This window comes from Schistocerca americana, chromosome 5 (genome assembly GCF_021461395.2).
Source record: "Schistocerca americana isolate TAMUIC-IGC-003095 chromosome 5, iqSchAmer2.1, whole genome shotgun sequence".
NCBI classification, from domain to species: Eukaryota; Metazoa; Arthropoda; class Insecta; order Orthoptera; family Acrididae; genus Schistocerca; species Schistocerca americana.
This window is the reverse complement of record NC_060123.1, coordinates 646,571,120-646,598,839: the sequence shown is the minus strand read 5'-3', so window position 1 is coordinate 646,598,839 and position 27,720 is coordinate 646,571,120. Positions and strand designations below refer to the sequence as shown.

Genomic DNA, 27,720 nt, shown 5'->3' with positions numbered 1-27,720 from the left:
TTTAACAGTTTTACTCCCTCTTCTGTCGTTTGGGGTGGCCTGCGCCGGCTGTCGGGCATTAAGGCCCACTCCTCGGTACCTGGCCTGACCTCAGGTAATGAGGTCCTTGTTGATCCTGTGGCTGTCTCCAACGCCTTCGGCCGGTTTTTCGCGGAGGTTTCAAGCTCCGCCCATTACCACCCTGCCTTCCTTCCCAGGAAAGAGGCAGAAGAGGCTCGGCGACCTTCCTTCCACTCGCTGAATCTGGAAACTTACAATGCCCCCTTTACTATGCGGGAACTCGAACGTGCGCTTGCACTGTCCCGGTCCTTTGCTCCGGGGCCAGAAGCCATTCACGTTCAGATGATGGCACACCTTTCTCTGGCGGGCAAAAGCTTCGTTCTTCGTACCTACAATCGCGTCTGGACCGAAGGTCAGGTCCCCATGCGTTGCCGTGACGCTGTCGTTGTTCCCATACCCAAAACTGGGAAGGATAGACACCTTCCTTCTAGTTACCGCCCCATTTCTCTTACAAGCTGTGTCTGTAAGGTGATGGAGCGCATGGTTAATGCTCGGTTAATCTGGATTCTTGAATCTCAACGGCTACTTACCAATGACCAATGCAGCTTTCGTCGCCGCCGCTCCGCTGTTGACCACCTTGTGACCTTGTCGACATTCATCATGAACAACTTTTTGCGAAGGCGCCAAACGGTAGCCGTGTTCTTCGATTTGGAGAAGGCTTATGATACCTGTTGGAGAGGAGGTATCCTCCGCACTATGCACAGGTGGGGCCTACGTGGTCGCCTGCCCCCTTTTTATTGACTCCTTTTTAACAGATCGAAAGTTTAGGGTACGTGTGGTTCCGTATTGTCCGACGTCTTCCTCCAGGAGTACGGAGTGCCTCAGGGCTCAGTCTTCAGCGTAGCGCTTTTTGCCATCGCGATCAATCCAATTATGGATTGCATTCCACCTAATGTCTCAAGCTCTCTCTTTGTTGATGACTTCGCGATATACTGCAGTGCCCAGAGAACATGCCTCCTGGAGCGCTGCCTTCAGCGTTGTCTAGATAGCCTATACTCATGGAGTGTGGCAAATGGCTTCCGGTTCTCTGAAGAGAAGATGGTTTGTATCAACTTTTGGCGATATAAAGCGTTCCTTCAGCCATCCTTACATCTCGGTCCCGTTGTTCTCCCATTCGTGGAAACAACTAAGTTTCTAGGGCTCACATTGGACAGGAAACTTTGTTGGTCTCCACAAGTCTCTCATTTGGCGGCCCGTTGTACACGTTCCCTTAATGTCCTCAGAGTCCTTAGTGGTTCATCTTGGGGAGCGGATCGCACTGTCCTGCTTCGCTTGTATTGATCCATAGTCCGATCGAAGCTGGATTATGGGAGCTTCATCTACTCTTCTGCTCGGCCATCCCTCTTATGCCATCTCAACTCCATCCACCATCGGGGGTTACATCTTGCGACCGGAGCCTTCTACACTAGTCCCGTCGAGAGTCTTTATGCTGAAGCTGCCGAATTACCATTGACGTACCGGCGCGACGTACTGCTGTGTCGGTATGCCTGCCGGCTGTTGTCAATGCCCAACCAACCCTCTTATCAGTCCTCCTTCGCCGATTCTCTCGACCGTCAGTACGGGTTGTATGTGTCTGCCCTGCTGCCCCCTGGAGTCCGCTTCCGTCGCCTGCTTCGACAATTGGATTTTGCCCACTCTACCACCTTCAGAGAGGGTGAGAGCCCGACACCACCTTGGCTCCAGGCTCCGGTTCATATTTATCTCGACCTCAGCTCACTCCCAAAGGAGGGTACTCTGGCTGCAGTGTATTGCTCACGGTTTGTCGAACTTCGTGCTCGACTTGCCGGTCACAACTTTATTTACACCGATGGCTCCAAAACTAACGATGGTGTCAGCTGTGCCTTTGTCGTTGGGTTCGCCACCTTTAAATACCGGCTCCTTGTCCAATGTTCCAGCTTTACGGCCGAGCTTTTTGCTCTCCATCAGGCCGTTCAGTATGCCCGCCGCCACCGCCATTCATCGTATGTACTCTGCTCTGACTCACTCAGTGCTCTTCAGAGCCTTGGAGATCCCTATCCGGTCCATCCCTTTGTTCAACCGATGCAGCAGTCCCTCCATTCTTTCGCTGATAATGGTTCTCCTGTCAGCTTTCTGTGGGTTCCCGGACATGTAGGAGTGCCTGGGAATGAGGCTGCAGATGCAGCAGCTAAGGCTGCAGTCCTCCTGCCTCGGCCAGCCTCCCATTGTGTCCCGTCATCTGACGTTCGTGGGGTTGTTTGTAAGAGGCTTGTGTCGCTGTGGTGGGATGCTTGGTCATCCCTCCAAGGAAACAAGCTCCAGGCAGTAAAACTGCTCCCAACTTCTTGGACAACCTCTTCCCGACCATCTCGGCGGGAAGAGGTCCTTCTGACCAGGTTGCGGATTGGGCATTGTCGGTTTAGCCACCGCTACCTGCTCTCCGGTGACCCAGCCCCGCAGTGCCCTCGTGGTCAAGCTTTAACAGTGCGCCATGTTTTATTGTCGTGTCCCCGCTTCAGTCAATCTCGTGTTGCCCTGTCCCTGCCATCTATTTTACCGGATATTTTAGCTGATGAAGCTAGAGCAGCTGCTCGTGTTCTGCGTTTTATAACTTTGACTGGCTTGTCCAAAGACATATAACTTTTTTACTTATTTTATCTGCATCTTTGTCAGGACTTTCTGGTGTCCCCCCCCTCCCCTTGAGCTTTACTAGATTCCATGTGCTCTAACAACTGTGACTGGGCGCTAATGACCTCAGTAGTTGTGCGCCCTTAAACCCCACCAAAAAAAAGCGGTCTACATCATCTCGTTAGGACACCAATGCTATTCAAGCCTCACGTGCAACAACACTTTTGTAACTGTTCGTCTACATCTACGTGGATACTCCGCTAATAACATTTAAGTGCCTGGCAGAGGGTTCATCAAACCACCTTCACAATTATCTATTTTTCCAATCCCTTATATCGCACGGAAAGAATTACACGTATCTATTTCCGTGCGAGCTATGATTTCCCTTATTGTATCATGGTGATCGTTTCTCCATATGCAGGTCAGCGTCAACACCGAGCGAGGTGGCGCAGTGGTTAGCACACTGGACTCGCATTCGGGAGGACGACGGTTCAATCCCGTCTCCGGCCATCCTGATTTAGGTTTTCCGTGATTTCCCTAAATCGCTTCAGGCAAATGCCGGGATGGTTCCTTTGAAAGGGCACGGCCGATTTCCTTCCCCATCCTTCCCTCACCCGAGCTTGCGCTCCGTCTCTAATGACCTCGTTGTCGACGGGACGTTAAACACTAATCTCCTCCTCTTCCAGGTCAGCGTCAACAAAATATTTTCACATTTGCAGGAGAAAGTTGATAAGAATTTCGTGAGAAGAATACTCTGCAACGAAAAATTCCTTTGTTTTAATGGTTTAAATGGCTCTGAGCACTATAGGACTTAACTTCTGAGGTCATCAGTCCCCTAGAACTTAGAACTAATTAAACCTAACTAAACTAAGGACATCGCACACATCCATGCCCGAGGCAGGATTCGAACCTGCGGCCATAGCAGTCGCGCGGTTACAGACTGTAGCGCCTAGAACCGCTCGGCCACTCCAGCTGGCTTTGTTTTAATGATGTCCGTTCCAAATCCATTAGTTCAGTGACACAGTCTCCCCTATTTCACGATGATACAAAACGTGTTGCCCATCTTTGAACTTTTTCAGTACGCTCCGTCAATCGTGTCTCGTAAGGATCCCACACTGCACAACAGTATTCTAAAAGAGGACGGACAAGCGTAGTCTAGGCACTCTCTTTAGTAGGCCTGTTACATTTTCTAAGTGTCGTGCCAATAAAACGTAGTCTTTGGTTTGACTTCCCCACAACATTTTCTGTGTCTGTTGCTTCCAATATAAGTTGTTCGAAATTGTAATTCGTAGGTATTTAGTTGAATCTACGGCCTTTAGATTTGACTGATTTATCGTGTAATGGAAGTTTAACGAATCCCTATTAGCATTCATGTGGATCATCTCACATTTTTCGTTATTTAGGGCCAAGTGCCATTTTCGGATCATACAAATATCGTTTTGCAATTTGTTTTGATCTTCTGATGACTTCACTAGTAGATAAAAGACGGCGTCATCAGCAAACAACCCACGACGGCTTCTCAGATTTTCTCCCAAATTGTTTATAGAAAAAGGAACAGCAAATGGTCTAAAACACTTGTACTTGAATCTGTTCAAACATAGTTGTTAATTTTCGACACGCTCCTGTGCCAATGTAAAGTAAATCACCTTATCGTTCTTCTAGTAAAGTGAACTAGTGGTTCAAATGCTGTAGTCGCGATCAGCCATCTCCCAGAGCAATCGAAGAACCCAGAGTTATTACTGGACGTTTGTAGTTTCATCAAGTCATAACAAAAAGTATCCGGCCTCTAGTATACAGGGTGAGTCACCTAACGTTACCGCTGGATATATTTCGTAAACCACATCAAATACTGACGAACCGATTCCACAGACCGAACGTGAGGAGAGGGGCCTAGTGTAATTGGTTAATACAAACCATACAAAAATGCACGGAAGTATGTTTTTTAACACAAACGTACGTTTTTTTTAAATAGAACCACGTTAGTTTTGTTAGCACATCTGAACATATAAACAAATACGTAATCAGTGCCGTTTGTTGCATTGTAAAATGTTAATTACATCCGGAGATATTGTAACCTAAAGTTGACGCCTGAAACCTCCGACGTTCAGTTGCGTGTTGTGACAAACACGGGACACGGTCGGCGAGCAGCATCTGCAGGGACATGTTTACGATGACGACCGTGTTTACGAGTGTGGCTGCAGTGCACTGTTGTGGTTTGGTCTAGCTGTCGCAGTGTCCGCATGTAGCGCTTGCTGCTATTGTTATTCTGCATTCGTCTCCGCACGCAGACCAACTGTAGTACACCGTGTTACCAGACGTCTGTGATGGTGTATTCGAACTCTGAAAAGGCGAAGATGATACTCACCTATGGCGAGTGTCGACGAAAGACGAAATGCAGCTGAAACCTGCAGGGTGTATGCAGAACGGTACCCGGGCAGAGAGCATCCAACGTGCCGCACATTGCAAAACATCTACCGCCAACTGTATGCAACAGGTATGGTCGTGGCACGCAAACGGGTCCGTAACAGGCCCGTCACAGGAGAAACGGGTGCAGTTGGTGTGTTAGCTGCTGTTGCCATGAACCCACACATGAGTACACGGGACATTGCGAGAGCCTGTGGACTGAGTCAAAGTAGTGTCATGCGCATACTGCGTCGTCACCGCTTTCGCCCATTTCATGTGTCGCTAAATCAGCAATTACATGGTGGTGACTTTAATCATCGAGTGCAATTCTGTCAATGGGCATTAACAGAGAATGCGTTGCAGTTCTACCTGTTTACCGATGAAGCGAGTTTCACAAACCACGGGGCAGTGAATCTACGGAACATGCATTACTGGTCCGTGGACAATCCTTGCTGGCTCAGACAGGTAGAGCGACAGCGACCGTGGACTGTAAATGTATGGTGCGGAATCATTGGCGATCACCTCATTGGTCCTCACTTCATTGCAGGGGCCCAAACAGCTGCAACATACATCGCGTTACTACAGAATGATCTGCCAACGTTGCTCGAAAATGTCCCACTGGAAACGCGTCGACGTATGTGGTATCAGCATGATGGTGCACCTGCACATTCCGCAATTAACACTAGGCTGACCCTTGACAGGATGTTTGACGGTCGTTTCATAGGACGTGGAGGACGCATAAATTGGCCAGCCCGTTCTCCTGATCTTACACCTCTGGACTTCTTTCTGTGGGGTACGTTAAAGGAGAATGTGTACCGTGATGTGCCTACAACCCCAGAGGATATGAAACAAAGTATTGTGGCAGCCTGCGGTGATATTACACCAGATGTACTGCGGCGTGTACGACATTCATTACGCCAGAGATTGCAATTGTGTGCAGCAAATAATGGCCACCACAGTGAGCATCTATTGACCTGACATGTCGGGACACACTCTATTCCACTCCGTAATTGAAAACGGAAACCACGTGTGTACGTGTACCTCACCCCTCATGGTAATGTACATGTGCGTCAGTGAAAAAGACCAATAAAAAGGTGTTAGCATGTGGTCGTAATGTGCTGTTCCAGTCTCTTCTGTACCTGAGGTCCATCACCGTTCCCTTTAGATCCCTACGTAATTCGGTGCTCTCAGATACACACGATCGAACAGCGGAGGAGTGGTACTCAAGCGTCAACTTTAGGTTACAATATGTCCGGATGTAATTAACATTTTACAATGCAACAAACGGCACTGATTACGTATTTGTTTACATGTTCAGATTTGCTAACAAAACTAACGGGGTTCCATTAAAAAAAAAACGTAGGTTTGTGTTAAAAAACATACTTCCCTGCATTTTTTTATGGTTTGTATTAACCAATTACACTAGCCCCTCTCCTCACGTTTGGTCTGTGGAATCGATTCGTCAGTATTTGATGTGGTTTACGAAATATATCCAGCGGTAATGTTAGGTGACTCACCCTGTATAATGCAGAATTGTCCTATAGAGATCGCGGGTGGCGGGTACACGAGTATAAAAGGATTCTGGAAGTATTGCGTTGTCAGTAGAGGAGCAGTAACAGCAAATAGGATGGTCAGAGCAGTTCAGAGACTTCGAATGTGGGCTACTTTTTGCTTTTCACCAGAGTGACAAGTCCACGACAGACATCATCTCGACTGTTGCTAATGCGATGGCGAAGAGGAAACCCGAAGGAACAAAAACAGTCAAACCAAGACCAGGCAGAGCTCATACACCGACAGAGAGGGAGCGTCGAACACTGCGGAGAATTTGTCAAAATAGCGCGTGAAATAAGAGGAAAGAATAGCTGAATGACTGTGTTAAAAAGAATGTGAAGCAGTGGTCGATCAGTTCCTCATTAGCCACTTATTTCTGTTAGTGAGTGCTAAGCGACACTTGAAATGATATAAACAACAACACCGCTGGCCAATGGATCATTGGAAACGAGTGATTTGGACTGATGAACGGCGCTGTACGCTGTGGCAATAAGATAGAAGATTTTGAGTCTGGTGAATGGCTAGAGTGTGTTAACTGTCATAGTGTGTAGTGTTGAGTCTAGGAATCCTGCATACTCGGTTTGCTAGACAATCAATCAAAACGTATTACCGAGTTTTATTTCAACAAGACAAGTGGAAATACTTTGATGTGAGAGCTTTTATAGTAGTTTACACCTTATCATCCACAAGTGCAATTACACAGATGTGTCGCAGGCAAAGGGCGAAATACAAAATAATCAGTCTTCTTCAGAGTAGACAAACACAAGTAACAGTTCTGGTCCTAGCGACTGCAACTGACAAAAGACTATCAACTGAACTGCAGTGACTGCTGATCGCTAACTGAGCCACACAGAGATCGCTAACGAAGTGGCTAACGTTGAAGCTACTATCGAAGTGCGTTGCCACCAGTCGGCCGCGTGCTTACGTCGTCTCCACCTAGGGACCGCTGCTGTCGCGTTGTCGCCCTGGCGGGAGGTCGGTCAGCATGTGATTGGCTGACCTCTTCTCACTGCTCTGTCGTTCCCGGTTCTGACTTTAGGCTGTAACATGTAGTGCTAACAGTGAAGGGCGGAGGTGGTGATTTTACAGCTTGAAGGTGTTTTCTCCTGCTTAGGGTGTCGTCACCTTTTCAGGCTCAAGTCAATGTAAACGCCGACGGATATGAACACATTTTACAACATTTTGTACGGCATACAGTAGAGGAACTGTTTGGAGACGAATATTGTTTCAGCGTGACGATAAACCGTGTGACAAAGAAGTATCTCTTAGCTAATCATTCGTGGACAATAACATTCCTAAAATTGTCTGCCCCGCGCAGGATCCCGACCTGAAGACAATGGTAAACCTTTGGAATAATTTAAAATGTTGCCTGCTCTCCTGACCCCAGCATTCAACATCACTGAGTTCTCTAGTTTCGACTCTTGAAGCATGGTCTGCCATTTCAGCACGGACATTGACACTTACCTGAAAGTGACCCCATCAGAGTTTAACCCATCTCAAGGATCACACCCCAGACTTATGTCTTCCAATAGGTGCCTGGGCGCTGTTGACCACATGATGTACAATGATAAAAACGCACAGAACTCATTGAGCGCGGTGGAAATCAGAGATACAATAGCATCAGGATCTGTATTGTTCGTGCCACACTGAAGAGTTTAGATGTGGCTGACTTCAATTGGTGGAGATTCTGCATTTTCTTGTTTTTGTAGTTGACTGTTTAAGCAGGTGTAGTTCTAGACCGTTGCACTCAGTGACAATGTTCACTGGAAGCAAATAAAATGTAGTATTACAAATTTTCTCAACGATTGTTCTGATATTGATCGAATAAATATTTCGTATACTGATAAAAAATATTTACATTGTCCATTAAGCAACATCTAACCAGGGAAAATTTTTTACAAGCCCAGAATTCAGAATTACAGATTAATTCCTCTGTTTTACGCAGATTACAGCTATTGTTCTATTTTCCAGCGTTATTTCTCGCAACGGAACGCTTCGGCAGCCTTGGGCATCGATTCGCGGAGCATTCACACCACGCCCGCGCAGGTACTTCCCTCACGAAGTCCCCAGCACCCGTGTCGTGTACAGTTCACAATTAGTCCGCACAGTTGTGCTCTCCTGTATAACACTTCATCATTTTTTTGTTCGCGAGTGTCATTTGTCGGTAACGAATTCGTAGGAAAACGCATCACTCTTTCGAAGTGATAATGTAACTCCACATATCCTCACCCTTAATTTTGTGACAATTTCAACTACTTTTCCCGTTTCTTAACATCTGCCTTCTGTAATTGTCTTAAATATCTTATCTGAAGATCTCTACGTAACGCTACATATTATAAAGTTAAAAACGTTCATTTTATGGACGTAGAACTAGAATTCTCAATTTTATTTACTGGATGTCTCGAAATATTTCATAGTTCAATAAGACACCAGTGATCATATTCCAGTTGCAATTGTTAAAGTTATGTGCTTTTTTGGGCACACAATATTTTATTATGAGTAGCCTGTTACCGAGCTTCATGTCACTGCAGCACAATTTGTATTGTGCCTGTATTTTTTGTTTAATACTAAATGTTTATTATATATGCCTCTTAAGGCCTCTGTAGTAAAGCGCTAAAATGTGAAAGCTGCAATATTACATCAGAGTCAGAGTGCCCTAACTTTTTACAACAATTTCTCAGTTTGCTGCTGGTAACAGTATAGGTGGATTAATATTCTAACTACTTACGAAACTTAAACTTTAATGTATTTTGTATGTCATTATTATTTTGTCTCCAAAACCTCTCTTATTTCAACAACAGACTCACATCTTTTACATTTTCAATGATTCCCTATTTAATTCAACCTAATATATATATATATATATATATATATATATATATATATATATATATATATATATATATATATACACTCCTGGAAATTGAAATAAGAACACCGTGAATTCATTGTCCCAGGAAGGGGAAACTTTATTGACACATTCCTGGGGGTCAGATACATCACATGATTACACTGACAGAACCACAGGCACATAGACACAGGCAACAGAGCATGCACAATGTCGGCACTAGTACAGTGTATATCCACCTTTCGCAGCAATGCAGGCTGCTATTCTCCCATGGAGACGATCGTAGAGATGCTGGATGTAGTCCTGTGGAACGGCTTGCCATGCCATTTCCACCTGGCGCCTCAGTTGGACCAGCGTTCGTGCTGGACGTGCAGACCGCGTGAGACGACGCTTCATCCAGTCCCAAACATGCTCAATGGGGGACAGATCCGGAGATCTTGCTGGCCAGGGTAGTTGACTTACACTTTCTAGAGCACGTTGGGTGGCACGGGACACATGCGGACGTGCATTGTCCTGTTGGAACAGCAAGTTCCCTTGCCGGTCTAGGAATGGTAGAACGATGGGTTCGATGACGGTTTGGATGTACCGTGCACTATTCAGTGTCCCCTCGACGATCACCAGTGGTGTACGGCCAGTGTAGGAGATCGCTCCCCACACCATGATGCCGGGTGTTGGCCCTGTGCGCTTCGGTCGTATGCAGTCCTGATTGTGGCGCTCACGTGCACGGCGCCAAACACGCATACGACCATCATTGGCACCAAGGCAGAAGCGACTCTCATCGCTGAAGACGACACGTCTCCATTCGTCCCTCCATTCACGCCTGTCGCGACACCACTGGAGGCGGGCTGCACGATGTTGGGGCGTGAGGGGCAGACGGCCTAACGGTGTGCGGGACCGTAGCCCAGCTTCATGGAGCCGGTTGCGAATGGTCCTCGCCGATACCCCAAGAGCAACAGTGTCCCTAGTTTGCTGGGAAGTGGCGGTGCGGTCCCCTACGGCACTGCGTAGGATCCTACGGTCTTGGCGTGCATCCGTGCGTCGCTGCAGTCCGGTCCCAGGTCGACGGGCACGTGCACCTTTCGCCGACCACTGGCGACAACATCGATGTACTGTGGAGACCTCACGCCCCACGTGTTGAGCAATTCGGCGGTACGTCCACCCGGCCTCCCGCATGCCCACTATACGCCCTCTCTAAGTCCGTCAACTGCACATACGGTTCACGTCCACGCTGTCACGGCATGCTATCAGTGTTAAAGACTGCGATGGAGCTCCGTATGCCACGGCAAACTGGCTGACACTGACGGCGGCGGTGCACAAATGCTGCGCAGCTAGCGCCATTCGACGGCCAACACCGCGGTTCCTGGTGTGTCCGCTGTGCCGTGCGTGTGATCATTGCTTGTACAGCCCTCTCGCAGTGTCCGGAGCAAGTATGGTGGGTCTGACACACCGGTGTCAATGTGTTCTTTTTTCCATTTCCAGGAGTATATATATATATAATGTTTTACCACACTTTTCTCCCTTCCTTTACAGAGAAATTGTCCCTACATATAGGGTGTTCGTTTCACCTTGAGACAACTAAATATCTCGAAAACGACATACCGAACAAGAAAAATGCTCCAGGTGGAAAGTTATCAGTAAAGGGACACCCATCTGCGCTACGACTGGCCACCACCTAACCATCCCTCGTGTGTGGCTGGGATGAACATCGTGTTTTCAAATGGGGAACCCCCCCCCCCCCCCCACCCATTTTTATTGTATATTCGGATTCTACGCCAAATGTATGTACGGTTTACTCAAACCATTGTTTTCTGTTCGTGGTAGTTGGTGTTGTAATGACAAATATCAAATCTGCCCGCTTTTTCAATTAAGATCTGACGCATTTGATTATCCATTTGTTTACGATGCAAGTTGTAACAGTTGATATCTACGTTCGAAATTTTAGTGTTGCAAATTTTACTGTTCAGCGCTATATCGTTAGACTTTACGATGACCAGTTAGTAAATAAGTCTAGCGTGATCCAAGAACAACAAGGTGGATGCAGTAGTTTCCTGTTTGTCTGAATGCTTGATATCGGCGAGTCCTCTTACCTCTCGTCATTGGGATGCTTGATTTCGGAAGGTATCTAAAGCAGGAGCGCCTGTCATCATTACCTCATGGATATTCTACCTTACTGCCACTGTTGTGGTTTGTATTATGCAGGTTAACGCGGTTGGAGTTAATCGCACACTAAAATCAGTCACACTGATGGGCAATCTAAATCAGGCGTGCCAATGGTTTTGGGACTCACGGCAATCAACCCCGTAGGGAACAGAAAACTAAGCTACCATAAAAGTAGCTTATTTGCCAGAAATGTCAGTGTCTAGACCTATTATTTATACTGTACAATCACGTTTGCAACAATAAAGTAACGTTTAAGCATCAGTATAAATTGTTAGAACACACTGGTTTACATGTATGTGGCTGAGGGGCCACAGTCTGCGCATCTATGCTGCAGTCACACTGCATGTGCTTCAAATATTTTGTTTATGAGAATTTCTTGAAATTTCACTGCAAAATTTCTCAAAACAAGCAACTAGGCCCTTACCATTATTTGCGGCTCAGGCCTTAAAATATTCATCACATGCAATGAAATATTGACCGGAAAATTATCATAAAACAAAATAATCAATAAAAAGCTATCATTTGCGAATTCATTAAGGTTATAGTTAAGAATAGTAGAAGAAAATGTAATGAAAATTTATAGGGTAGTAGTAGAAGAGGAGGATCATTAAGTGGAAGGTGAAACATGAAGAAATGCGACCAACTGCTAGGGTGCTTGAAGGTGTCATTCCAAAAGAGTCATTAAAAATGTCGATTCCTTGAGAACTTCATTTACATTATGAATCTTTTAACAATATCACCATTATTGCATTCTTCCTGCTTGACGCTTAACTGGTCTGCAGGGAACACTGCTTTTGGATGTGAATTATATGCTGCCTTCCAGAACCTTTGTATTTGTCGAAATACTCACTAGTCTTTCATTATATAGGAACTAGGATGATAAATTTTGACCAGCACTATTTCATCCACATTCGCATCATTGTTTACTATGTTCTGGGCCTCTTTATTTAGTTCTTCTTTCACATTTATAATTTACCATTTTGTTGAATTATGTCTTCTGATTATTTTCACAATAAAATTCCTATTTAATATCTCCACTGGCAAAAGACCAGGCAATTTGTTCAAAATAACTTTCAGTTCAGGTATCAATTGTGCCTAGGAATTATGTTGGCTAAAAACTATGTGCATGACGAAGTTGTCTAATTTCCTTAATTACTCTTTCAGATGGATTAGATTTTGATGGTATTTAGACATTGTAATAAGACATGATGTTTCCTGAGCTAAGTCTTTTTTTTCAGTTGTTCCTTATAAATGTTGTACCAGTGTCTGTAATAAAGTTCTTGGTTCACCAACGTCTATAAAATATTTTAAACAGTCTACTACTTCCATAGTATTTCCTAATTTAAAATGATACAATATGACATTCTTTCACTAAAATTCAACTGCAGCAATATACATGACATATCTTCTATAGATTTTGGTAAAGGTCCAAATAAATCTGCAGCTGTCAAATCATTTAATGTTTTTCATACTATAGAACACTTCATGAAATTAAATTTATATTAAAAACCAGAAAATTATAAAATGTTTTGCATTCTTTGATTTCGAATAATTTTTTATAGTGTGTATGCTTCATGGATCAGTTTGTATTCCATTAATTCGTATAATAGGGCGCAAAAATTTCAATTCTTGTCTTTCAAAATGGGATTGGAAAGTTTTATTGTATTTCCTTTTCCTCTTACAAGATTGAAGTTTGTATTAACAACATAAAATGATACTCCAAAGTCTTAGAAACTTGTAGTAGATCGTCTACATGACTTCTTAGTTCTTGTACCAATTCGTTTTCCACAATGTTTTCTAAAGCATGAACAAAAGCTACTATACATACGGCGTGTGGGTAATACTAGAAAAGATAATATTTATCAACAAATAAGAAAGCTGAATATGGTCTTTATTCTTTGACTAATGGGACTTGCCGATATCCAGCCTTTAGGCCCAGTGAGCTAAAGAATTCCTTTTGCTCAAACTATGATAGTAATTCTTCTATAGCTGCAGGTCTATCCCATTCAGTTTTTACATGTCTATTCAATGTTCGTACATCCAAAACTAAGTGAATTCCACTTCCACGATTAATAATGACTATTAATGGCTTATTATGGAAACTAAGACTATGTTCTATTATGGTTATCAACTACCTTTTGCGTTCTTCTCTAACCGTTTCATAGTTATAGGATAGTCAACAAAAGAAAGGGTTACCTTCTGTATCTTAAACTTACTTACATATTCTTCAATTACACCTGGTTTAACGGAATACATGTCTGTTTTTTATTGAAAAAATTCCCCAACTCACCCTTGTTCTCAGTATATGCGATTCTTGCTGTTTTAATTAAATGTTTTTTTCGATAGAACTTGTTTAACTTTTTCTTGTTCATCTACCTTAATAATTTCAGCACAAGCTACTAAACTGATATGGTTCACTAACTTCCTTTCTTCTTTGAACTCATAAGTTTTCCTGAAGGGTACACTAGATTTCTTATCTATTTTGCATGCAATACTTTTGCTGTTGAAATCTGATAACTTTGTTGATTAGCCAATCTGAACTTAAAAGTACATAAAGGTTTCAATTCGGTCTTACTATTGTTACAGTCGCCAGAATATAGTGTTCCAATGGTATTTCAAAGTTCGTATTTGACTGACTTCAATCAGCGTAGTTGGATATCATTCTGCTATTCTCAGACTTCGTCATTGCCCATAGTTTTGAATGCAAGCAAGCTAAAACCTCTTGTTATTATAAATATATTTTCTTTCAAAAATTGCATTCGTGCTTTCCTTATACAGGAAGTCGCAGGACGAGTGGACAATATTCAAAAATGTGATAGGAATGGTCATTCGAAGCAAAAGTCTAGTAAACAAGGGCTCTAAACTAGGTACTTCATAGTTGTGGGCACCTGTCCATTTTCCCTACTGTGAAACACGTTTCTTCTATTGAACACTAGTTCAGCTCTTAAGATAGACATTTTAGAGCCCATGTTGATTAGACTTTCTTACTTCAGATGATTGTTCCTGTTATATGCTTGAATATTGACCATGCGTCGTGGGACACCGTGTGTATATTCCACATCTTGTTCAAAGCCCGTTTACAGTGCTTATCAAATAACAAGAGACTTCAGTCTTCATAGGAAACTGGGAAATACTAGTAAAACGTTCCGAATTCAGAATGACAGAGAGATCATTTGTTTTATAAGATTACAGCCACTTCTGCGTCTTCCATAATGTCCTTTAATAGGTGTCGGTATACCTTTCATTGTGCACAGTGACAAAAGTGTACAGAATTCCATTAAGCGTGGCGGAAATCAGAGGAACAATTGCACCAGGGTTCTGATATTGACGGAGCGTTTACCTTCCTATTGCGGTGTCTTGAGAAGCGTGAACCTGGCAGCGAATGTAGGGGTTCGCCTTTATTGGAGAGAATCGTACAAGAAGTCTTCTGTCCAAGATTGCCTATCTAGAAGTGACCTCTTGTTATCCCTTGAAGGCCGTCGGCATTTCTTACTACATTTTGAAGGTAAGATCGCTTTAGCTGTAAGGTCTTTGCTTATAGGAACATGCGGTTTCGCAGCAATTTAGCTGCATCCTCAGGTGAAACAATATCATGTTCCTATTGAAAAACGAGAGTGGGAAGACCTAGCGTTCATAATCGGCAAATTTTCGCAAAGTAGCGGACTGCAGAAATAAAATCACATAGAACTCTCCTGTGATACATCTGTAATCTTTTCTGGTGAGCTAGCGAAGTCCCCTTCTGCCGAAATGCTGATTAAAACACAGACCGCATATAATCATCTACGGCATAATGCAAAAATTGAGTAGTTAACGGTACTCCATTTGCCAACAGCAAGCGTGCGCTCACGGGATTGAGTACTAAACAGGCAGTGTGTAAGGACGCAACAGCTTAAAATAGCCCCTCCCCCCCCCCCACTTCCCCCCCCCCCCACTCCCCAAGCCACAAACTCAGTTGGTCTGCTATGCAGGCTTCTACGTAAGATAACTAAAGAAGAATTTCGTCTCCTGATTAGTTCTATTTTGTTTCAGGCCGCCGGCCGGTGTGGTCAAGCGGTTCCAGGCGCTTCAGTCTGGAACCGCGCGACCACTACGGTCGCAGGTTCGAATCCTGCCTTGGGCATGGATGTGTGTGACGTCCTTAGGTTAGTTAGGTTTAAGTAGTTCTAAGTCTAGGGGACTGATGACCTCAGATGTTGAGTCCCATAGTGCTCAGAGCCATTTGAACCATTTGTTTCAGGCCTGTGACTGTACTATCTTTGTACTCTGCACAGAGTTTTAACGTAATCCCACACCGTCAGTCCCTGTTCCAAGCAGAGACTCACCCCGATATGGAATCAAGGGCCATTTGTCACCATACGTTCCTCTATCATATCCCTTGGGTACGTCGTTGACTGATTTAATACCTTATCTTTCAATATATATTTCTTCATTAATACACATGCAGATGTACGGTAACGAGTCAAAACACACATGTTCAAAAAAAAATTGAACCCCTAGAACAACTAGAGATAGAACATACATGTTCACAGGATGTGTACAATAGTATGTTTTGCAGAAATAAGCATTTGTCACCTCGGTTTAGCGTATGTGCTGTTGCCACTTCTCCGCCTACCTCAGACGAAAGTACAGAAACATGATAGACGGCAATGGCGTATGCAACGACCTCAGTAGAGGTAAAAATAGCATCAGATAGTTTTTCCCGAAAAATTCAGGTTCTATTTGTTTGAAAATGATGGCCATATTTTGTTTCGCCACAGGCAGGGGGAGCGGCATCGCAGAGCACAAGACATACAGCGCCACCTCAAGGTCTTATGGTGCGGGGTGCTGTTAGGTACATCCACAAACCACAGATGACGCGTGTCTATGACACTGTGACCAGCGTGAATCACGTAAATAACATACTGCGATCCATAGCCACACCCCAGATCCCACTTTTCAGCAAGAGAATGCACGACCAAATGTTGGTGCCCGAACCCGTGCCTTCTTGGTGTCTCAGGATGTCATATTTTTGCCGTGACCCGCCAGATCTCCTGACTTGTCGCCGATCGAAAATATGAGATACGTGGTGAAAAGATGGCTGCACCCTTGTGACCTAATGCCAACCACCACAGATGTACTATGGAACCAGGTGAAAGCAGCGAGGATGGCTATACAACACGACGCCATACGCGCCTCATACACGGTGATGCCATGACGTATGGAAAAAGCTACCAGGGCCCATGACGTAGACTGTGCCTACTAGGCAACATAACACTTGCTGAACCCAGGTGACTGAAGTGATCATCATTTCTGCAGAACATACTAATGTACATTCCCTGTGAATATGAACGCCCAATCTCTAGTCGTTCAAGGTCTTCTGTTTTTTTTCTGAACATGAGTATATTTTTCATTTCACTGTCGCTATCTCAGTTACCATAGCTGAGAGGAGCTGCGCGATAAACAGGTCGACACAGAAGGTGCCTGACGGCAGGAAGTGAGTAAGCCAAACAAAGTTGCCGGTGTTGCGCCAGCCGTCACATGCAGTGATTAACACGTGCGTTGTTGTGTCTGCAGAGGAAGTGCTGGCCTCAGACTCGGCGCTGTGGTGGTCTCCAGACGGATCGCGGGTGGCGTTCGCCCACTTTGACGACTCCAGGGTGCACAACGCCAGCTACATGCACTACGGCCACCCGGGCAGGATGGAGGACCAGTACTCGCAGGTCGTCACCCTCCGCTACCCCAAGGTACGTCTGTCCTCTCCTGCTACGTTAGAGGTTTCATTTCAAACAATCGTTTTCGATAGCTGTAGCATTAAGTTGCTCAGAGTTATTCCCATATTATAAGGGGCAGTTAAGTGAAAACGAGACATGTGGTAAAAGTAACTTCATTATTTCAAAAGTGTTTATAAATTTATCCTCCTATAATACAAGATCGTCAGTCATCACGGAAAAATGTTTGTGGACACACAAGTTCCCAAGGTTGTTTCGAGTATACTGCAGAAGTTTCACTGGGAAGCCCTTACACATCCCCAATACAGTTCCGATCTCTCCCGATGCGATTTCCATATTGTTGAGGCCCTGAAGAAAGACATTCGTGGCCAGCACATCGAGCAGGCGGCGGCGGCGACGACGACGACGACGACGAAGAATTTTACAATGAAACGAACAATGCAGTTGCTGCCCCCACTTCAGCAGAACACCAAATACCACGATCTGTGTATACAGCTATTCATTTGGCTACTCGAATGGCTTACTGAATTAAACGCTGGACAACTTCGAACATTTAAAATTTCATATTCGACAAGACACTGTAAACTACAATGAATTTTTCCAAAAACGGAACAATAATTTACTGTGTATAGACGTCGCTTGTACAGTACATATTTACAAGAGTAAAAGTTTAAAGAAATCGGATGGCGCTACTTTAGAAAAAATTTACAAGATCCAGAATACAGTAATTTATTTTCCTTTGATGTTTCGTTTAGCACACAATTGAGGTAATCAAAATGTTTCAATCCTCTCAGTTAAGTATTAAACATTTATTAATGCAAATATTTGTAACATCACTTTATCCGTGTGCAAAAACTGTTTTATTTTCTTGTCACCAAAAATTATTTCGCCTCAGGTCCTTGATGTGCCTATTCTACGACAGACTAATGCGAAAAAGAAATACTAAACGCAATGCCGATGCCACAGTAGTTAAGAAAGACATTTGGGTGAGCAGAAAATATTTGTTCTATGAATGACGCGGACATTATTTACGAAATAAACAAATAAAATATTAAATTTCGTTTGAGAACTTATTTTCACCTGGCATCTCAAATTCAATTTCGTGGGCGAGACATGAGTGAGTAGTCACTATACCTTATACTACTGTAGACCAGGCGCGGGTAACCTTTGGTAACCGGGTGATCAATAAGTCAGTAAAAATTTGAAAACTGAATAAATCAAGGAATAATTTACTTCTAATATTCGTTGCGGCAGGGAATCAGTCACCCTCGTGATAGTATCATGACGAATAGCTTACCATATCTGAAATTCATACTATGCCACCTCGTCAAGTGATGAGACACCAGTAATCTCAGCACCTGAAGTCAAAACTATAGCGTCCCTGACGTTAATATTCATGGGGTAACGCATCGATACGAATTACAACCCTTTTCCAACATGCCACACCAACAAGTTCTGCCTCAAAACACACGTCTCCAACAGTACACATGTATTTTATGGTCACCTCATTTCAAATATTTACATTTATTTACCCCTCATGAACATCGTTTCTTTACTAACGGCGTTTTGCAGTAGCTGCCCTAAAAACTTTTGCTTTTGCTATCTCTCTATCTCTCTCTCTCTCTCTCTCTCTCTCTCTCTCTCTCTCTCTCTCTCTCTCTCTCCCCCACGAATTTCTACCACGGGCCAGACTGAAACCAATCACAGACCAGGTTGATAGTAGCCAAACCCTGCTTTATACTACACCAGTTCACTTACATTCAATAGAGGAAATTTTACGTATAGTAGTAGCAGGGTAACAGGGGTGCTGATGCTTTTTGTTAGTGTGGGTTGCATATATTCAGGGGCAAACTTGATTATGACCCCCTCATCTCCCATTAACCTATTGTTCTAATAATTGATCTATGATCCCCTGGGGATAATCAGTTCTTCTAACCAACCTCCTCCTCCTCCTCCTCCTCCTCCTCCCCTCCCTCCATCCCCTCTGGGAAATCCCCAACCCTTCTCCCCTCCCTCTATTAACACACACACTTTTGATATCAAATTAATTGACTAGTTAATTAAATGATTACTTAATTAAATCGAGCAATTAATTATCACATCCTTCTCTGGGAAATCCCCCAGCTGTGCTCTTCGATCCCCCACTCTCCCTCCCCTCCCCGATCTGGGAATTGACGGGAAAAGGACTCAGTCTGTGATGGAGAGGAAAGATCTCATGATACAAAATGTAATTCAGTGTCAATTACATAACAGAGGATATACTGTTAATTTATGAAATTCAGTTTTCAGGGTTTGAATCTCTCTGTCTGGGGGAAAAAGCTCACCAAAAGCTACTAAAAGTTCTAATTACGTAATTACGGTGCTGCAAATGGCATTTCTGAAGACGAGAAATTTGTTGACGTCAGTATCGATTTGTCAGGGATCCCTTTCTCAAAGTATTTGTATCGAGTATAACAATGTATGCATGTGAAACATGACGATAAACAGTTTAGACTAGAGGAGAATTGAAGCTTTTGAAATGTGGTATCTGCGCGGGATTGGCCAAGCGGTCTAAGGCGCTGTAGTCATGGACTGTGCGGCTGGTCGCAGCGTTGAGTCGAGTCCTCCCTCGGGCATGGGTGTGTGTGTTTCTCCTTAGGATAATTTAGGTTCAGTAGAGTGTAAGCTGAGGGACTGGTGACCTTAGCAGCTAAGTCCGATAAGATTTCACACATATTTGAACATTTTTGAAATGTTGTGCTATAGAAGAATACTGAAGAGTAGATGGGTAGATCACATAACTAATGAGGAGGTACTGAATAGAATTGGGAAAAGAAATTTGTGGCAGAACCTGACTAGAAGAAGGGATCGGTTGGTAGGTCGTAGAGGAAGGCCAAGAGACAAATACAGAAGATTCAGAAGGATATAGGTTGCTGTACTTACTTGGAGATGAAGAGGCTTGCACAAGACAGCTTAGCATGGAGAGATACGCCAAACCAGTCTACGGAGTAAAGTCAACAACAGAAGATTAAAAAATTAAAAAACATCCGCTTGTAGACTTTAATGTGTAATGACATATACACTGAGTGAAGTATCAAGTGTTACACATTGAAAGAACCATATCTTACTGATATCCTGGTATTTTCAGGCCTGTAAGATGCTTTCATTAAAACTTCATCCTTAAACGAGCTAATTTTCGATACAGGAAAATGTCATTCCTACAGATAAACAATGTTGTCACTGCATGTTGTGTATTCAGTGTGGCCAACATTAGCAGAAATTTTCAGATGGAGATTTCAACACAGTAAGCCCAGAGGTTTTGTACATCAAGATTTCGGCCAGCTTTAAGAGGAATATCGAATCAGTAGCTTCACGGACTTGGAACAATCAATGTCCTGGCTGGCACAAACAGTTGGCTGCAATACATAGACTGCTCAACGAATGGTGATGAAACAGGCTCAGGATAACAGCGTGTGTTGGCAGGTATCCCTCCAGGACCCCACCAGAGGTGATCATACTACTATTCCATTGGATCTCGCGAGTGGCAACAGCTGAAATCCAGACAGAAGTTGCAGGCAGAATTAGGGACATTAGAGGTGTCTGTTCCGTCAGACATACCTGATAAACCAGACAGCGCTCAGTCTCAGTCTATAATTTTATGGGCGCGACGGTTACTTGACGAAAAGTTTCAGTGCGTAGGCAGAATCAAGGTTCGAAGTCCTACGGCATTCAGAAATCGGTGAGTAGGAGGTTAGTGGGTGGAGGTCAAAGCTGTGTGGCGACGGAGAAGTTGGGAATTTGGAATTGACAGAAAGCGTGTCCGGATGGCCGAGGTGGTTAAGGCAACTGTTGTAAAAAAAGTAGGGAATCCGGTTTCACGTCCTCGTCCGGCACAGATTTTCAATTCTCGCTGCTGCATTACCACAATGCCCTGTACAGCTGGGAGACTCATGTACAAACAGAATGTTACTACGAACCACAAGGAACAAGAAACTGGAAGCTGGCTTAGGATTCTGATTTCCCATGTGTTCATTACGACTGACAGCATACTACAGACAGATTTGCATGGTGCAGAGCCATAGTAAACTGTGACTTACAGGTATTCTGAGATGCTCAGCGATGAGTCTTGCTTCTCTCTGTAGTGATCAGATAGATGTCAACGTGTCCCTAGACGACCTGGCAAAAGTCTCAAAACGCGATGCTTATCGATATCCATACCTCTCTTACGTATTATGCTGTGGGGAGCGACATGATACCAAAACGGGACTGATTTCGTAATTGTTGAAAGGATGTTGAATGCTGATGAAGACGTGACAAGAATGTTAAATTCTGCTCTCAAGCTTTTCGTGACCATGATACCAAATAAAATATTCCAGCAAGACCCTACACTGCAGATCGTACCGCATCTGCCTGCTCAGTCCTTTGATTTGTCACTCACAAAGCATGCCTGGAATGCCATGGGACGTATAGTTTCACACTGGCGTCTAGCCAACAATTCTCATGAACTGGCATAGTATGAGTTTCAGATACGGCAAGCAATTCGTCATGATACTATCAGGAGGGTGACTGCTTCCATGCCGCAACGAATAGTAGAAGTGAATTCTTCGTTGCTAGGGTCACATCTCATGCTGATATTGATCTTGAATGAAAGTTTTATCGGCCCAGGCACGATAGCACTAATATGAACAAAAAATCTACGCACCAAAATACAATAATTCAGAGGGTTACAACACGACTTCTATTGATCGTAGAGAAAAGGGGTCAATAGTTTCGGATAGCCCTTGACCCGCGACTATTTGGATACCTATCGAAACAATGGGCATACAGTAGCTATCCAACTGTACAGGTTCAAAATTTAAACATTATTCTCTTCATCCAGTCCGCGGAAATTAAGCAAACCATTTGGTTCTTTTACATTAGGTATGGTCTACGGTGCAGCTTAGGTACCCTATAAAAGCACTATTTGTTCATGGGCCACTGTTGAGAAAACCCCGGGAAAACGACGATTTTTGGATACATACAGTGCCAATTGTGAGGATGGCTACATCTATAATTTTTATTCATGGCAGATTTTCGAAATTTTTACCATGTGTTCTTAAGATGATATTTACAACCTTGAAACTTTCTCGTGATCATAATCTGTCACCGAGGTTCAAGGCCCATCGCCAGGGTTCTGAGGTTACCAAAGTATGTTTGTCAGCATTTTTTCATCAATAAAACTTTGACGCGCTGTCTCAATATGAGACGATCGTTGCGTGAAGTTACCATAAAATGCCACTCTTTTGTCATCGTACTTCTAACAGGTGTTCATATATTCACAGAGTGGTACTACAGTTACAAAACATGGGCAAAAAGTGTCTTAATATGCCTGAAAAAAAATTTAAAATGACTGCCAGAAATTTTCTAAAACTAGGACTGCAAATTCAGTAAAATATATCGAAAAACATTTTTTCTGTTTTAGGATAGAAATCATAAGCGGGGCATTTCTGATGAACTGTGATCGATGAGGAAAGTACCCAGAAAAAATGTAAAGCAAACGAATTTGACTTAACCTTACATTATCTGTACTAATTTGCTATTGATCTGTGTCAAAGAATGTAAATGTGTTGAAGTACATCAACTTCACTGACGCGCTGATAACCTCGCTATTGAACGCTCTCTATATACAACCAGTAAAATTTTACTGGCCACAGAAATCATTTTATAGAAGCAGCATACCCTGCCTGAACAAGAAAAGAACGCAACTAGTGAAAAAATTTTCCTGTTATAGCACAAAAAGTATATTCCTAAAAAATAATATTTGCCCTGCGAACACATTTTAGATTTTGTGTGGTGAAAGAGAGCAGCAGAGAGACAGTGCCAATGGGAGCAAAAGAAAGAAGAGACAGTAAAATGAAAAAGACGGACGAGTGGGGACCATGGGGGAGGGTGATGTCTGGAGTTCACAAACCGGCGAATTTTAACACGTAGATGTAGAGGTCGCGTTTTGGACCGAAATTTTAAACACGTGGTTATAGGGGAAAATGTAAGTTGGACCCTCCACAATTTTTGAATTGCCGAGGTATAGAGGAGACAGTGGCAACGGGATGTACTGTAAATCAACGGGAGAAAAAGAAGAGAATGGGGGAGAGAACCATATAGACAGTGGCAGTGAGAAGGCGATAAGTGTGAAAGCTTCAATACAAAGAGAGATCGGGCAAAGGGGTTACGCTGCTCTGTACTACAAGAGTGCAAATACGAATACCAAAATTTTTGGTGGGGAAGGCGGAATCAGAATTGATGACAATCTTATGAAGAGGAACTTATTTGCTGTTTGTGTGCTCAGGCGGGAGCAATTTATCTGCTGATGACTTAATACGTGCTACGTGATAAACAGCTGCACAAAGCTTAGTAAATGCCCGACTGGTGCTTCATGGTACAATACTTGGTTTCTACCAGTGTACACTGGTAATATTAGAAATTAGAAATATGTAAAATTTTCAGTGGAGCTAAATTCGCTAAAGTGAAACAACTGCATGTTGGGCATGATATTAATGAAGATGAGACTGTCGTTTATGACGTTCGTTTTCCAAGAGGGAATTCCCCATAATTACAGGATTTTATATACACCACCTGTACTGGCATAGCATTTGGAAGGCTCGAAATTAGCTGTGCATAAAGTAACATTTGCGCGAGATAGCGACTTACCAGTCATTTCCTTACTACTATCACGGTCATATTAGTACTTTCAAAGTGTATAGCACCAATAGTTTAAGTTTCTATTAGAAGATAAGTTTCCGTCTGTGATCTGGCATCCCTTTCGCTATCAGGGGACTGGAAGGGAGGAGAGGAGGAGAGTGGCCTTTAGCCAGAGATGGTTGCCTCGAAGTGGTACCACATTCGACAAACAGAGAATGTGATGTACCGGTTTATATACAGTTGGGTCACTCCGGTCCGGTGCGTATGTACTTTGTCCAGTTTGTGGCGCTCTTTTTGAAACATGCGTCTGATGCCCCACAAAGAATTTTGGGCCATGTATGGCTAGGAAATCTGAGGAAGAAAACAACGTGAACACACAGAATACATACTAACAAAGCCTAGTTCCGTTAGTTAGAGGATATTACTGTTGCAGTGAAGCCCGACATACGAAAATAGCTATGTGGAGGGATTAGAGTGTGTTACTAACGCGAGGCTGTAGCTCTATAGGGAACATAAACTGCTATGTTCGTAGCAGAGGTAGTCGTGCTACGAAATACGTGAGAGCGCGAAACGACCTCGGCCAAAGAAAAAGTGTGAATCTCCCGGGAAATCGCCGCTCTGAAGGATATCACAGCCTCAAAGTGTAATGTTACCTCAACCCTAAGAGATCATCACTTTTATAATGACTGCTGAATAAAGGCCGCCTCCAACGTTTTACATGCCTTACAGAAAGCCGTATTTCAGACGTATGGTCATTTGCCAAAACGTGCTCGATTCGACGTCCTCTACCTCGCTGTCACATCAGTAGAATTCTTTATTCTTTGCTCTCTGTACGTAGTGATTCATCAGATTCACTTTGACTCTGCCCCCCAGGGGGTCCACAACTCTTTCGTGGATACGTGCGTGGCGAGCATGGGGCCCCGAGCCATTGCAGCCTTCTTTCTCTCCCGGGCTGCATTTCCTTTCCCTTCCTTTCCCTTCCCCTCCTTTCCCCTCCATACCCCTTTCCCCTCGCCCGCTCCTCTCCCTCTATTGGTGTCCTTGCTTATGTTGGCCCCCGCTATCCTCCTGGTTCTGTTGGTTTTACGCTCTGGCTTTGTTGCGTAATCATCTCCTCCTTTTGGCATTCCTTGGTCCCCCTCTGGGGTTTGACCTCCATTCCAAAATTTCTCTTTCCGTAGTGTGAGCCATTTGGGGAAGAGCACCTTACCTAGTGTCTCCGACGTGTGCCCTCCTAGTATATTCCACCTTTTCTTCTACGTCGTTGTCTGATGCTAGGGTGCATAGCCAGCACGGTAGCCAGCCCGTGTGGTGGGGTCGCTATGTACCCTTTTGGTTGAGCCCCCTGAACACACAGGGATCACACTTCTGATACCTGAGCTGTGACCTCCTCATGCATGCCTTGGAGTGGTTGCTCGTCATCCTGGAGCATCGGAACTCCCGGCAATGGCCGCCGTGCCAGACGGCCCTTGCTGTGGCTGGGTGGCGCCCGTGAGGAGAGCCCCTGATCGGAGTGGGTGGTATCAGGGCGGACGCTATGCAGATGAAACGCATAAGGGTCCAAACCTCTGGCCGCTCTTCTGCGGCCGTCTCTCTGCGTGGTACTGATTCCTCAAGTGCTGCTTCTCTTGCCCCTTCGGCCTTCCCTTCCGTGGCTACCCCCTGGGAGGAGGGTCAGGCCCGTCGTCTAGGGGCAAAACCTTTCCCCCGTTATCTAGTTTGCACCAGGACTGATGGAGATACTTTCACCGGTGTCAAACCTTTATTCTTTGTGGAACACATTGAAGACAAGTTCGGCGAAGTGGACTCCCTGAGCAAGATGCGGTCGGGTTCATTACTGATAAAAACTGCTTCGGCTGCCCAATCTGCGGCCCTTCGTGCCTGTACCCATCTTGGCACAATTCCCGTGTCGATTACCCCTCACCAGTCTCTAAATATGGTACAAGGCGTGATTTTTCACAGAGACCTCATCCTTCAAACTGATGAGGAACTTCGGGACAATCTCGGACGGCGGGGTGTTCACTTTGTTCGGTGTGTTCAGAAGGGTCCTAAAGATAATCGTATTGATACTGGTGCCTTTATCCTGGCCTTTGAAGGGGATACCCTTCCTGAGAAAGTTAAGATTATGGTCTATCGCTGTGATGTGAAGCCGTACATCCCACCTCCTATGCGGTGTTTTAAGTGCTTGCGTTTTGGCCACATGTCTTCTCGCTGTACCCAGGACCCTCTCTGTGGTGACTGTGGACGTCCACTCCATGAGGGGAGTCCCTGTGTTCCCCCTCCTGTATGTGTAAATTGTCATGGTAGTCATTCTCCACGTTCAGCAGATTGCCCAGTCTATAAGAAAGAAAAAAAGATACAGGAGTATAAGTCTCTTGATCGTTTAAGCTACACAGAGGCCCGTAAGAAATATGCACGATTGCACCCTGTGTCCATGACATCTAGTTACGCCTTGGTTACATCTTCATCCCTTCCTCCCCCTTCCTTACCCCCGTCCCGGACCCCTCTCCTTCCCCCCTCCCCTGCGGCTCCCACACCTTCTCCTCTGGGCGCCGCTCCCCCTCCCCAGCCGGAGAAGTGTCCCACTCCTTCGGCGTCTGCCGGTCAAGGGCGCCTCTCCCGGGATGCCCCTTCCCGGCACCTTCCAGGTCAAAGGTCTGCTGCAGCGCGGCGACCGCGAGAGCCGCGGTCTATCGGCCCCCAGGTCGCCCGGTCTCTTTCTGTTCCTGATCTTGCTGCAGCTGGCTCCATTATGCCACACAGCCCTCCTCGATCTCAGCCTGAAAAGAAGAAGAAACATAAGTCCCGGGACAAAGAGCCTCTGGTGTCACCGGAGGTCCCTTCCCCGGCTTCACAACCGGATTCTGACCTGTCGTTTATGGATGTCGCCCCCTCCTTGTCGGTGACAGGTGGGGACCCGGCGGTATGACTGGATTTAGCGTGTTCAGCCCTCATTTAAACCATCGTTCTGTGGTTCTCCAATGGAATTGTAATGGCTACTATCGTCACCTTCCGGAATTGAAATCCCTTCTTTCGTCCTACTCAGCAGCTTGTGTGGTTCTCCAGGAATCTCATTTTACTGATGCTCACTCACCGACCCTCCGTGGGTTCCGTGTTTTCTGTCGAAATCGGGTCGGACCCTTGCGGGCTTCTGGTGGCGTTTGTACGTTGGTCCGTACAGACATTGCTAGCACGTGGATTCCTCTCCAAACTACATTGGAAGCAGTTGCTGTTAGGGTCCACTTAGACTCTGCAGTCACAGTATGCAATCTTTATCTCCCTCCTGACAGGACTCTTACACCTGCTGCCTTAACCACCCTTCTTCAGCAACTTCCTCCTCCCTTCCTCCTCCTTGGGGATTTTAATGCTCATCATCCTTTGTGGGGCAGTGCCTTTCCATCTAGACGAGGTCTTCTTATCGACCAATTTATTGCAGACCACGACCTGTGCCTTCTTAATGATGGCTCCCCTACTCATTTCAGTGCTGGTCATGGTACCTTTTCTGCTATTGATCTTTCTCTTTCTTCTCCCTCTCTCCTCCCTTCATTACACTGGTCGCCACACGACGACCTTTGTGATAGTGACCATTTCCCGTTGATTATCACGCTCCCTTCCCGCTCCCCGATGGAGAGGTTACCTCGTTGGTCTTTCCACCGCGCCGATTGGCCTCTATATACTGCACAGGTCGAGTTTTCTCCCTCTTTGTCGGGTTGTATTGATGACGTCCTACGTGACGTGTCTGACGCG

The 27,720-nt window shown here is 44.7% G+C and overlaps 1 protein-coding gene across 1 annotated transcript in view; it reads left to right on the top strand.

Moving 5' to 3' along the window:
* The window catches only part of LOC124615663 (venom dipeptidyl peptidase 4-like), a 352,342-nt gene that overhangs the window by 166,828 nt on the left and 157,794 nt on the right, over positions 1 to 27,720 (top strand). Inside the window, exon 7 of the mRNA XM_047143691.1 lies at positions 17,162 to 17,331. Coding sequence (XP_046999647.1) covers positions 17,162 to 17,331 — 170 coding nt within the window. The remainder of the gene's footprint in view (positions 1 to 17,161; positions 17,332 to 27,720) is intronic.